The 12,375-nt window shown below is 28.4% G+C and overlaps 2 protein-coding genes across 4 annotated transcripts; one reads left to right on the top strand and one right to left on the bottom strand.

Moving 5' to 3' along the window:
- The first annotated feature begins 124 nt into the window (after window positions 1-124).
- Window positions 125-1,932, top strand: Fer2LCH (ferritin 2 light chain). The gene is made up of 4 exons (XM_029314856.2): window positions 125-264; window positions 861-962; window positions 1,157-1,434; window positions 1,510-1,932. Exons 2-4 carry the CDS (start codon window positions 866-868, stop codon window positions 1,798-1,800), a joined length of 666 nt encoding a protein of 221 aa, XP_029170689.2. The 5' UTR covers window positions 125-264; window positions 861-865; the 3' UTR covers window positions 1,801-1,932.
- Window positions 1,261-10,686, bottom strand: sl (small wing phospholipase C gamma 1). 3 transcript variants are annotated; one of them, XR_003821417.2, is made up of 19 exons: window positions 10,380-10,686; window positions 9,347-9,546; window positions 8,737-8,886; window positions 8,494-8,632; window positions 8,196-8,358; window positions 7,804-8,117; window positions 7,536-7,742; window positions 7,037-7,457; window positions 6,568-6,879; window positions 6,228-6,409; window positions 5,970-6,147; window positions 5,810-5,875; window positions 5,470-5,661; window positions 5,120-5,341; window positions 4,798-5,004; window positions 4,323-4,704; window positions 4,088-4,227; window positions 3,690-3,975; window positions 1,261-3,582 (listed from the first exon to the last, which is right to left on the bottom strand). XR_003821417.2 is itself a non-coding variant. In XM_029314838.2 (18 exons), the coding sequence occupies exons 2-18, from the start codon at window positions 9,519-9,521 to the stop codon at window positions 3,853-3,855; spliced, it is 3,573 nt and encodes a 1,190-aa protein (XP_029170671.2). In that variant the 5' UTR covers window positions 9,522-9,546; window positions 10,380-10,686; the 3' UTR covers window positions 3,686-3,852. The 3 variants fall into 3 exon arrangements, 1 of the variants encoding a protein (XP_029170671.2); XR_003821418.2 differs by lacking the exon at window positions 10,380-10,686 and adding an exon at window positions 9,733-10,328; XM_029314838.2 differs by lacking the exon at window positions 1,261-3,582 and having other exon boundaries at window positions 3,686-3,975.
- Between the last annotated feature and the right edge of the window lie 1,689 nt (window positions 10,687-12,375).

The following is a 12,375-nucleotide window of genomic DNA, read 5'->3' as shown; positions in this document are numbered from 1 at the left end:
CTCGCGTCCTCAGGAGAACTGCGCACGTGGCGACTGCGCGTGCGCCGCGCCGCCCACTCTCTCCCCCCTCCACATCAGCTGACCATGACGTGTCACGGCTCTGTGAAAAGTACCGTCTCCGCGGCGGCCGAGATTCATTATTGGGGGAACGTCGAAGCGAGAGTATTCACGTTGCTTCCCATCCTACTTTGAGGACCCGATCGCAGCGATTTATTGTTCGAGAATTCATCTTCAATAATATTTCTTCCACGCAGATATACACACGTATGTAGATAAGATATATAAGAGAACGATATATTGCGCCCGAAGGCGGTTATTTTTTTGCGCTTCCGTATACGCGAGAAGACGCGAGTGCTACGCATTTCCTCAAAATGTACGCCGCACAAAATGTTCGATGATATCACGAACGTGAAGCGTGTAAAGGTATAGGCTCTTCGAGAAGCGAAGATCGTTAATTGTTATCTCACGATCAATCTTCGAGTAATTTCGACACCAGAATTATTTTGTTTTGCATCTGAGATTAATCGTGACTCATTGTTTTTTGTTTCGACTTTGTCGGAACGACTAATCGTAAATAGAAACTTTTTCTTTATTATTCCAATTTTCGTGTTATCATGTTCAATTTATTTTATATAATTGGAAAATACTTTTTCTAAAGCGAGAAAAATTAATTGTAATAACTTTAAAACTGAAAATGTTATCTTTTCCTATTTTTTAATACAAGCTATATAGTTTAATCTATAGGTAATTTAAATTTATATAATTTAATTCAATTTATAGTTAATCTGTGGTTAAAAACACAAAATATTCTATAGATATGTGCTTTATTTTTTTTATTTTTATAATGCGTTAAATTTCAGCAAAGATGTTGTTCTTCGGAGTATTGTCCATCTTCCTGCTGACTGCCTCTGCAGAATACTGTTACAGCGATATCGAGAATGCTTGCAGCTCTATACCTAAAAGTATGTAGATTGTTTGTAAATTTTTCTACAAAAACATTAAGAAGATATTACATTTATATAATTTTGTTGAATAGAATAATTTTATATAGCTTTTTAACTTGAGAATATATATAATTTTTGATATATATGTTAGACTTGTGTAACTCTGATGAAATAGTTTTGAGAGAAGAATGCATCCTCTTTGATATTTTTAGATAATGGGCAAATAATAAATTGTCATGCCCAATATGGAGCTATCGAATCACTTCAGGCTGATCTGCAAGCATTTGTAACTGCTAATATTGAAACGAGTTTCGAATTTCTGCTGATGTCCACACATTTCGGCAATTATGAAGCCCATAGAGATGGATTTAAGGGACTCTATCGCAAACTTTCAGATCAGTCATGGGCAGATGCAATAGATTTAATCAAATACATTACAAAACGTGGTGGTAGAATGGACCTCAATCAGCTTCCACACTTCAAGAAATCTGTAAATATCATTTATTGTGTCAACTTGTCTTGTTTTTATAAGAAAGGGTGTTATTAGTGTTATCATTGTTTACAGGCCAAGGACGGTAAAATTTTGGAATTGACCGAAATGAACAGTCTCGCTAAAGCGCTCGATAGCGAGAAACAACTCGCCAATGAAGCATTGAATATCCATGCTCAAGCGCTACACCATACCAAACAGGACGCAGCTATCGCTCATTACATCGAAGAACACTTCACAGAATCATTGACCGACCGTGTGAGAGATCTGGCAGGTTACTCAAATGATTTGAAGAATCTGCTACAGGATCGCGATCCATCTGTTTCCATATTCTTGTTTGATGAATATCTTCAAAAAGTTTTGTAAAAAAATAACTATAAATGTAATTTAGAACACATATACATGTTTATGTTTGAACCATATTAATGTTATTACTTTTATCTTGCTAAAAGATCTTTTGTATGTAAAATACAAGAAATAAACGCATATAGAAATTTATTTCCTATATTCTGTGTTCATGCTGCAATAATGGAATATATCTACACTCTCCCTTATATTTTTCTCTCTTCCATCTTTCATAAATTACATTGCACGCGCGCGTGATTGATTACAGTATCAGTACTTAAACTATTTAGATTAATGTGCCTAATCGTATTTGTGACAAAGGAAAATTTATTATCTAGAATTTCTATGCATTTGTTTCCAACAGATATGTCTAATCATATCACTCATAGTACAAAGTACAGGCACAGTGAACGCGTACATTCTTCGGATTCATTATACAATTACATTACACAAATATGTGAAATACACTCAATGATTACGATATAACGTAACATGTAACATATACAATATAATCTTAAAATATGTAACAGAATTGCAACATTGGCGTCTCTATAGCATGTGACAGTTGAAAAAACTTGATAGATATATCGATATAAATATTGTAAATATATTGTAAATAATATATATATATTTTTATATGTATATTTTTTATGTGTATAATTATCGGGGAAGACATTTTCTGCCAAAGACGCCAATGACAAAATGATAATAATATTCACTTATCACATATAATTGAAAACATTGACATTTGAATTAATTGAGCATTATTTATCAGTTGAAAGGAAAGTAAAATTATGTCATAATAATATATTTTGCATTGAATGTATTATGATTTTTCTTTTGTTATTGATGTCTACGTATTATAGACTAGAAAATTTTGCGCATTTAGGTCTCTTTATAATTAGACATGTAAAATATATATCTATTAATTTGCAGAGTAAATTTCTACTGTAATTTTATTGACAGCCATAGTTTTAGGCAAGCATACGCGATATGTATTCTTCGTTATTATTCATTGCATACTACAATATCAACATCTACAAAGAGTTGAATAAATATAATAAGTATATAATACTTCATTTTCATGTTAAATGCAATTACTATTATTGTATATCCACATTATGATATTAGATATAATTGTGTTTATATATGCTTATTACTGCATTATTATATTTCCTTTGTTTCAATTTAACAAAACATTTCTCACCACACACAACTTTCAACTATTCTCTTTAATCAATATTAAGCAATTGTATTAATAGTACTAGTATAAAATTTGATAAATTATAATTATTACGAAGAAAGATTGTTCAGTCATTAAACATAATATGTAATAAGCATTTCCTAAATACATATAATAAATCAATGTTTACCAATTGTTTGTGTACGTACATAATATATAGCGAAAAGAATGAAATACATTATAAATTTAATCAAAGTAATGTACGTATGTATCATAATAATAAGATCTAGTTTATTCTAAATCACGTTTGCGTATATTGTCTTTCTACTTTTTATTAGAATTATTTTTTAATTAATAGATTTATTAATTCCTTATCTCACCATTTATTTTGTCTGTTCTTCTTTCCAATAAGAACGCATTAAAATATTCAATTCTTTATTTCTTACTCCGATTGTAGAAATATTTTTAATAATTTTTATAATAATCTATATAGCTAAAATTTGTTAAAATTTAATATAAATATATACAGTCTTCTAACGATATGTTTTATCTAACATATGCTATTTTTGTATCATTGTATACTATATTGTAACATATTCATGGTAATTTTTTTGTATTACCTGTGGAATAAACATACAGATTATATATACATATATAAATAAATCAATAAACTGATTCATATTTGTAATTATATAAGAAATTTACTATAATTACATACGATACTTACACATATGCTATTTGGTATAATCAATCTGTACATTAAATATTTTATAATGCAGATTTTGCTTTTTGTCAACTTATTTTATGCATTATGTGTGGCTATATTGAACAAGAAATCTCAATAAGAGACTAAATTTTAATATATAAATTTTTATCAATATAGCAATTTTTTAAATGGAATTTCTGGTCAATGTTACAATTTTAATATGTACTAATAAGGAAGCAAGTTCAAGATCTTCGCTATATATGTTTTTTAATGGAACGCTTCTATATCCTGTTCTTAAACAGCGCACCTAATAAACATAGAACATAAATCTCTTTTGAATTGAAACAAAGATAGTAAGTAGAAATATTCTATTTGATACGAGACATAAATATTTTTAATACAATTGATCAAGTACTCACTGGATAAGTAGCTTGTCCTATGAAATTACTATCACCAAACATATCTTCATCTTGCACTAAAAATCGTATAAGAGCAAAATATGGATTGAATATCTCAAATTCACACGATTCATTCCACATTGGATTAAATCCATTATCCGCTGTAAGTTTCAGAATTAGATTTGTTGTAATTATACACATTAATAAAATTATCATGTCTAAATAAATTTATAAGTCAAAATTCAAATATATTTACGTATTGTCTTTGTTGTTAATTTCGTTCCGAAGTCAAAATCTGCACCAATTATTTCGACTTCGACAGATGGACTGGCAGTGCCCCTTCCTGCTTTCATTAAATGTCTGGCTCCAATAATTTTCAAACTGATTTTAAGTGGTTCGACTCCATATAATGTATTTTTATCATATTGATTAAAGTCTTGTCTAAACATAAATTCTGGTTTTAGTAAATAACCACAATTGCCATTCTCTTTAAATTTAGCCTGATTTAATTGCATCGATTTGTCTCCAGTCTGGTAATTTAAAGCTACCATCTGACAACCAGCATTCCACATTGGTACAGGATTATAATTAGATGAATCGATACGTTGTCCTTTTGGATAAACTCTGCTAAATTGAATCTATAAGAAAAAGTTATTTGTGTTTTAATTATCTATATTCTCATTTACATGTCTCAATATTTTATCTATTTGTACATTTATTTGTATCTATACCTGATGATATTTTATAAAAAATTTGTTTTCTTGTTGACACATTAATTTTTCAGCCTTTGTTTCCGGGAAACTACTCATTTCATTGAATGTAAATCCCTTAGTTCTTATTCTTTCTATGTTGAATGCAACAGATCTACAATATACTATAAGATTAGACATCTCCTTGGCTATTCTCCATGCTCTCTCCATTTCCTTATGCTGACTTTCCTAAAAAAAAAAAAATTAAAAAAAATAAAAAAATAAAAAAAAAACAATCATAAATGTATATTATTTACCTATTAAATAATATCTAAATTTTGTCCAATACAAACTACATACTTACCCTAACACTTGCATTTTGTGCAGTCTCTTTGATACTTGACATCCATTCTAATGCAGTATCTTTAGATGGCGTAGCAACTTCAAATACTGAACACATACTAGGATTTTGTATTCTTAAAATCCATTCCAAACCTAATCTTTCCCCGACTGTTAGTTCTACTACAGCACCCATGATATCTAATGAACCTTTTTGCAAACTACCAAGCATCATGGAATCAGCTGACTAAAAAGTATAAAATATTCTTATATTGTATGTAGACAGAAGACATGTATAAAAAATATATAGTAAATTTTATATCAGTTATAGTCTTTGCTGATTCATATACAATACCAAATATAAAAGAAACTTACATCTCCCTGATTTTCTTGTTCATCGATTTCTTCTACATAATTAGCAGGAAACCAATGTTGCTTTTTACCACCATAATCACCCCTCCACCATCCTCCAGGTTGCACATTGACATTAGTAATTATAGCATGCTTGACTAATGTCAATTCATCTTCTCTTTTAGCTTTATAATCATAAATAGCCTTAACTGTAACCTTTAAGAAATAATTCAATACATTAATTTATTTTATTAAAATTATATTTGATTATAAATTATGCAATATCTACATATATATATATATGTGTGTGTGTGTGTGTGTGTGTGTGTGTTTGTGTATATTTGTATAATCATGTATTACTTACTTTTGATGTAAAGCTTGTAGGATCTATATAACCTGGGATACCATAAACAGATCCATCATCGTTGTCCTAAATTAAAAAAAATACTTTATGTCACTTCCAATACTTGAACGATATTTTGTCTTAAAAAAAGAAAGAAAATTATAAAAATAATTACACATACCAATCCCATTCTTCTGATAATATCTTGATTAATAGGATGGCTCAATTTAATCTTTTTATACAGTGGATGTCGTTCATAATAATTGATTAACTCAACTAAGCTTTCAAACTGTACAGTTCCAGTAGTATAGAGTCTGCCTTCAAGTTTTATTTTACAATGCTTTATTTTCTTTTCCGCTCTATAACAGTACAATTAACATAGAATTAGAAATTAATATAACAAATTGCAAATGATACATGGTGCTTTAAAAGAACATACCTAAACGAAATTGCATAGCAATTACTTTCTCTTTCACTGGGTCTCACTAAGAATGCGCCATCCATAGGTATACGTTTCAACATTTCTTCTGCCGCAATTCGAGTACATTCAGGATGCCACCATTCTTTCTCCTCATGTTTGTTTGGTTGTGGCACTGGATCTTGCAGAGTGATTAAAAATTCCTATATATCAGAAAAAGAAAAGAAGAAAAATCTTATATTTTATAATCTTTTTTACAATCTTTTATATTTTAAAATACTTTTTTATTCCTAATCTATATAATAAGTTTAAACTACTTTTAAATATTTTTATAATATATTTAATTTCTTAATCTACTTACTTGACTTCTAAGTGGATGATTACGGTAATGAGTAATTAAACTGTATAAGCTATCAAAACAATTAGTATCGATGAGATAATATTGCGTTTGACCCATTTCTTGTTTCAGCTTAATGCGGCAATGGTTCACTTTTCCTTTACGCCAAAATGATAAACAATAGTCACCTACAAATGTAACACATTGTCGTACGAGAAAAGTACCATCTCCAAGATAGGAATAGTGTCGTAATAATTCTTCAGCTTCCTCTCTTCCTCTCGCTAATTCTCCATGAAACCATTTTTCGCCAAAGTGCAATTCGTCATTCGGCGCGCCCTTTTTTGGAGATTAAATATTATTAAGTATTATTTTAATATCTCAATCATGCATATATATATATAATTCATATATCAATCATGCATATATATAATTCATATATTATTGCAACTAAAACATATTTGTCATGTTATATATATGTATAAATATATCGTACATCTGACGATCTCCGAATATTGCTTTCTTCATCATCATCATGTTCCGTTTCTTGTACTCTTGAAAATGTATCTGTATAAAATAGCTTCTGTTGTGTCAGTACGAAAAAATGAGGATTCCATTCTCTATCAATAGGATCTTCCAAATAAAGTATTCCATTTTTTATAGTATTCCTAAGATCCATCTCCTGTCTGCTTTCATCATTCCGCACAAGAAATGATGATTCGTCGACCCCATCAGGAAGCTTCTTGTGTTTTAATAAAATTTTTCTGCGCAACGAGTATGGGGAAGGTAGGCAAATTTCATTTTTGTCAACAGGTTGAATTAATAACATATCACCAAAGACCTCTTGCATAGTCATTGCCATTTTACGTTGTTGCGGTAAAGTACAATTATCCTCGATAGATAAAATAACAGGATACCTGAATAAATAATGTATTAATAGAAGAGAGTACAATAATATATAGAAATAATTTAAATTCTTTTCTTTCTTGACTTACTCAGATGTAGTAAAAGCATGTTCCTTAATAGTTTTAATAACATCTAAAAATTTAATTTTAGTGGTGAGGGTATGTCCATGAAATATAAACGGCATTCCATCTGGACCATCCCAACAATCAAGTTCTATACATCTGCACCCTGCTCTTAGCGCACGCACATAGGCCTGACAGCTACTTTCGCTGCTAATTTGATCTCCCATCAAGTATCTGTAAATTCATGTATAATTAGGATTTTGTTAGAGAACATCTTATTTTAAAGATTACATACGTGTTATGCGATGATGCTATCCAATAATGTGCAAGAGGTCGAGCCATATCTTGAGAAACTTGATTAAATTTTTGATTCCAGATATCATTTTGCTTAGAAAATAAGAAATCTATAAATTCTGAGAAAGTAAAATATGGTTCTTGTATGTCCCTTTGAGAATCTTGTAAATATTCCCTAATAAAACGAGATATCTCTAATTCATTATTTCCCAAATTATCTTGCTGTTCAGTTACTAAAAAATTCTGGAATTCTTGAAGTGTGACAGTTGGTTCAATTTGGGAATAATTCAATAGTTTGTGCCAATCTGCAAGATTCTGCAAAAAAATATTTATGATAGATACTCTAGAAATAATGATACTCTTGTAATTTTGTACAGAAATAATAAGACGTACATTCTGATCAAACATTAATTTATGGTATAGGATAACAAAATCATCAAATCCAAGTTCGTTTCGATTTCTTGTGTCCACTTCTTGAAAAAGTTCCCTCAATCTATTTGTTGCAATTTTGCAATTAACTCTAGGCAGAAATGCTTTCACATCCTTCAATGTAACCCTATTAACCAGCATGAGTAAAAAAATCAAGTGATATAGATGTGATAGCATAGATATAATAATATTTACAAATACATAATTTATATTAATTTCTTTTTGGTCTTATAAATATACAAAATCTGTTAAGGATACTTACGTTTCACGGGAATTTTCCATTGCATAAAACTCTTTTCTAAGCCATCTTTCAACTTGTAAAGGATATGGTGCATTTATAGTGTCTTGTACCAAGTAACGCAATCCCTTAATCCACAGTTCACATTCTTTTTCGCTAAGAGCTAAAAAAAATGTAATAAATATTAAATAATATACAGTAGCTATTTGTAGCAAAAATTATTAACTTTTATAATATGCATTAGCAATAGATTTACATTATATTTACCAGATATAGAAAGAGTTTTCAGTCTAAATTCTGATCCATAATACACAACAAAGCACCTTAAATTCTCAATTCTTTTAGCATCTTCAGGCCATTTTTCAAAGTCTTTAGATTGTTTACCTATTCTAACTTCTTTAACTTCTCTTATTTCCACTGCAAAGAAATATCCAAAATTAATATATGCTTCAAATATGGGATATCAATGGCAATCTTAATAAATCTTATCCATCAATAATGTTAATACATATACTTGTTAAAGATTGAAAACAGAAAAAAGTATGTATTAATATACTTAAGATCGGATCTCAATGTAATATAAAACATGATTTGAAACTTATTTTAATAACACAAAGATTTGTTGGTATAAAATTTATTATATACAACTCATTTAATTATGTATTTTTAAGTTTATTCATATATAATAAACATGCAAGAGTTTTTTCTGGATATTTTAGACTTATAGTGTATCTCTGTTAATATTTTTTTTTTTCATTTTGCTGCTTGTATGTGTAGTTATATGTTTACAGACATATCATACTATGTACAAAAAATGTGTCTAAAATATTAAATAAAATTTGCATACACAGATTTATGGACATAAGCAGAATCTTACCTGAACCATCAAAAGGTCTAAATGTTGCACTCCTCGACCAAACAATTTGTCTAGTTTCTCTTCGTATCATGAGAGTTTTCTTTTCTGGTCGCTTTCTTGGAAAAAATTTGGTCACTACAGTACCTCTCTCTAGTTGACTAATAATTTGTTCCATTTCAGGTATTATTCCATTCATTTTGCTAATATTATATATTTACACTCTGCAAAATATATCTAATTTGAAACAATTTTAACTTTTGCTTAGCTTTGAGATTAATTAAAGCTAAATATGTAAAGAACTGTGTAAAATATTTTAGTTTAAAATAATGTTTAATAATTTAAAATAATGCTACAATAATTTACGAAAATATGTATATATATTAAATAAAATAATATTCAGAACTTACTGGGAAGTTCTTTATTATATGGAAAACATGTGTGATTGTTATAGAAATAATTTTTCTTTATCTCGTGTAAAATATTTTGCACAACCAATTTATACAAAGTATTGTACATAAATAATATTTATAATTATAAAATATTCCTATATATAACAGAGAGAGATAGCAATCATTTTTTAATCATGCGTTTATATTATTGCAAATTTTTGTTCTTTGTGCATCATAAAGTATGTAAAATTAAAGAATATTTTAGCTCATGTTTGCGCGGCATCTATTTTTGCATATAATTGCAAGCTGATTTATAATTATTTTTCGCTATATTTTTGCATTAATTGTATTAAAAAAAAATCTATTTTCCTCAGTCAAAATATCTTTTCGTAACCTTTGCAATGTAAACATAACCTAACGAAGAAAATTCCACGAAAATTCGAGATTACTTTTCGTGGAAGAACATAATCGAGACATGAAACAATTATAATTATAACTGATAACATGGACATATATTTCGCGATTCTTTGCCTCTCGAAAAACGTCAGTTTGAAAACTAAATTCCGCAAAGGCATCGTGCCATTTAATCTTTTTCAACGCATGATTATTTTCATCATCCCTCTTCCCCGTCTAGACGTCTAGAGATATTTAAAGATATATCATACCTGTCCTGCGTAATGATATGCTGTATTGATGATATTATACGATAAAAAAATACGTTTCATTTATCATGTGTAGGTATCGTTTGCACAATATGCGTTTACATGGATTACTTCCGGTGCGAGGTATGACGTTTACGCTTCGTATTCACTCAGCATCTTTCACTATATAGATATATGTATGAGAGATTTGAACCGCCGCATTGTGTCATAGACTAATGAAACTTGTAGACTGCAGACTTCGTAAAATCTCTTTTACGAGAAATTAATAATGAAAGAGGAAGCAAAGAGAGATACGAGAAGGGCAGACACCGATGAGTAATTTCTTCGATATGGTTCGTAACACACACACACACACACACACACACACACACACACACACACACACACATATATATATATATATATATACAAGCGATAAATTGAAACGCGTTATCATTTTGATAGCTATATATGTCTCCTTTATATAAATTAAATATATGTATACAAGTATACATATATATATATATGTATATATGATATAGTTGGTCGAATATTTTATATCGACGAGTATAATCGAAATGGAAATCGATAATCCAATCGATATATTGATGACGACATATATTTTGAAAATTTTGAATACATTGCAAGTTTCCGTAGCAGCATCTAATAAATTATTATGGTCATTCTGAAAAGAAATGCTTATATAATTATTAATATTAAGAGAATTTTGTTATTTTTATTTCCCTAATTTTATTTAGAATTATATTCGTTATTATTTTACTTGTGGAATAATAATGTTTTAAGTTTATTATATAGATTTATGCACATAGAATTGTGTCGTCTTTGGTGTTCGATAGCTCATTATTTGAGTTTTTTAAATGCAATATATTTTCTTATCGTAATTTGCATTTCACAAACAATTAATTGTCTTCCGATTCGTGCAATCGCAATTAATTCCAAAATTTTACTTTTAAGTCGTCATCTACTGATGTAAGACATATTATAATATAAATAATTTAAAATATCACTCATCTTGTTAGACATATATGCACACACATATAAGTCTACACACACACACACACACACATATATATATATATATATATATAAAATAAACAATTTGTGTTCTTACGTACAGCACGCTCATATATTTCGTATAGCAATTGCGAATGAGTGACATATAGAACTGACTATACTACTGACAAGCAGCTATATGTACTGACTAGACTGACTATATACTGACAAGCAGAATGATAACACGGCATTTACTCTCTCGATGCTAAATATAATATGATATCCCTTTGTGAGAAACGTGTTATTCTGTAAATTCCCTTCGCAGAAGAACGATCAATCAAAATATCTAAAAAAAAATATTAACCGTCGAATGTACATTTCTTTTTTTCTAGGAACAGACAGTAATAAGATTTTTCTTGCTGTTTCTAGAAAAAAAATATACATATATAAATATACATTTGACATTTTAATATTTTTTCTTAAACATTCTTAGATATTCTCAGGGTTGGGTAAGTTAATGATTTTTTAAAATTAAGTTAAGTTAAAGTTAGTTGCTTATAAAATTAATTTAGTTAAGTTAAAAGTTTTATGAACAAAAAATTAACTCAGTTAAAATTAAGTTAAGATTGAATTTACTGAAGTTAAATCAAAAGTTAATTTTTACAAATATTATTTATATTAAATTAGAATTTTGTTTGTTAATTATTTTAAAACATATAATAACAAATAACAAAGAAATTTTGATTTTTATTTAGAAATATATTTTTTGGTAATTACAATTGATGAATAAATATAAAAATTAATAATACTTTAATTTTAAAAAATAATACGTTTATAAATTATAAAAGAAACAATAATATTCAGAGATAAAAAATTTAACTTAGGAAAAAAGTTAATAAGTTTAAGGTCAAAAATAATTAGTTGAAGTTAAATTAATACATTTTAAATTAACTAAGCTAAATAGTTATTAACACTTTTAAACTTTTTTTACTTTTAACAAATTAAC

This window comes from Nylanderia fulva, unplaced genomic scaffold (genome assembly GCF_048542155.1).
Source record: "Nylanderia fulva isolate GAGA-0341 unplaced genomic scaffold, ASM4854215v1 Scaffold6, whole genome shotgun sequence".
Lineage (NCBI taxonomy): Eukaryota > Metazoa > Arthropoda > Insecta > Hymenoptera > Formicidae > Nylanderia > Nylanderia fulva.
This window is presented reverse-complemented; position numbering and strand designations above follow the sequence as displayed.

Coding starts and splice junctions, on each gene's coding strand:
- Fer2LCH (XM_029314856.2), top strand. CDS start 866: ATGTTGTTCTTCGGAGTATTGTCCATCTTCCTGCTGACTGCCTCTGCA. Junction 963..1,156: donor TTGCAGCTCTATACCTAAAA/GTATGTAGATTG, acceptor TGATATTTTTAG/ATAATGGGCAAATAATAAAT. Junction 1,435..1,509: donor TTCCACACTTCAAGAAATCT/GTAAATATCATT, acceptor CATTGTTTACAG/GCCAAGGACGGTAAAATTTT.
- sl (XM_029314838.2), bottom strand. CDS start 9,521: ATGAATGGAATAATACCTGAAATGGAACAAATTATTAGTCAACTAGAG. Junction 6,148..6,227: donor TGCTATGCAATTTCGTTTAG/GTATGTTCTTTT, acceptor GTACTGTTATAG/AGCGGAAAAGAAAATAAAGC. Junction 5,876..5,969: donor TTATCAGAAGAATGGGATTG/GTATGTGTAATT, acceptor TTTTTAATTTAG/GACAACGATGATGGATCTGT.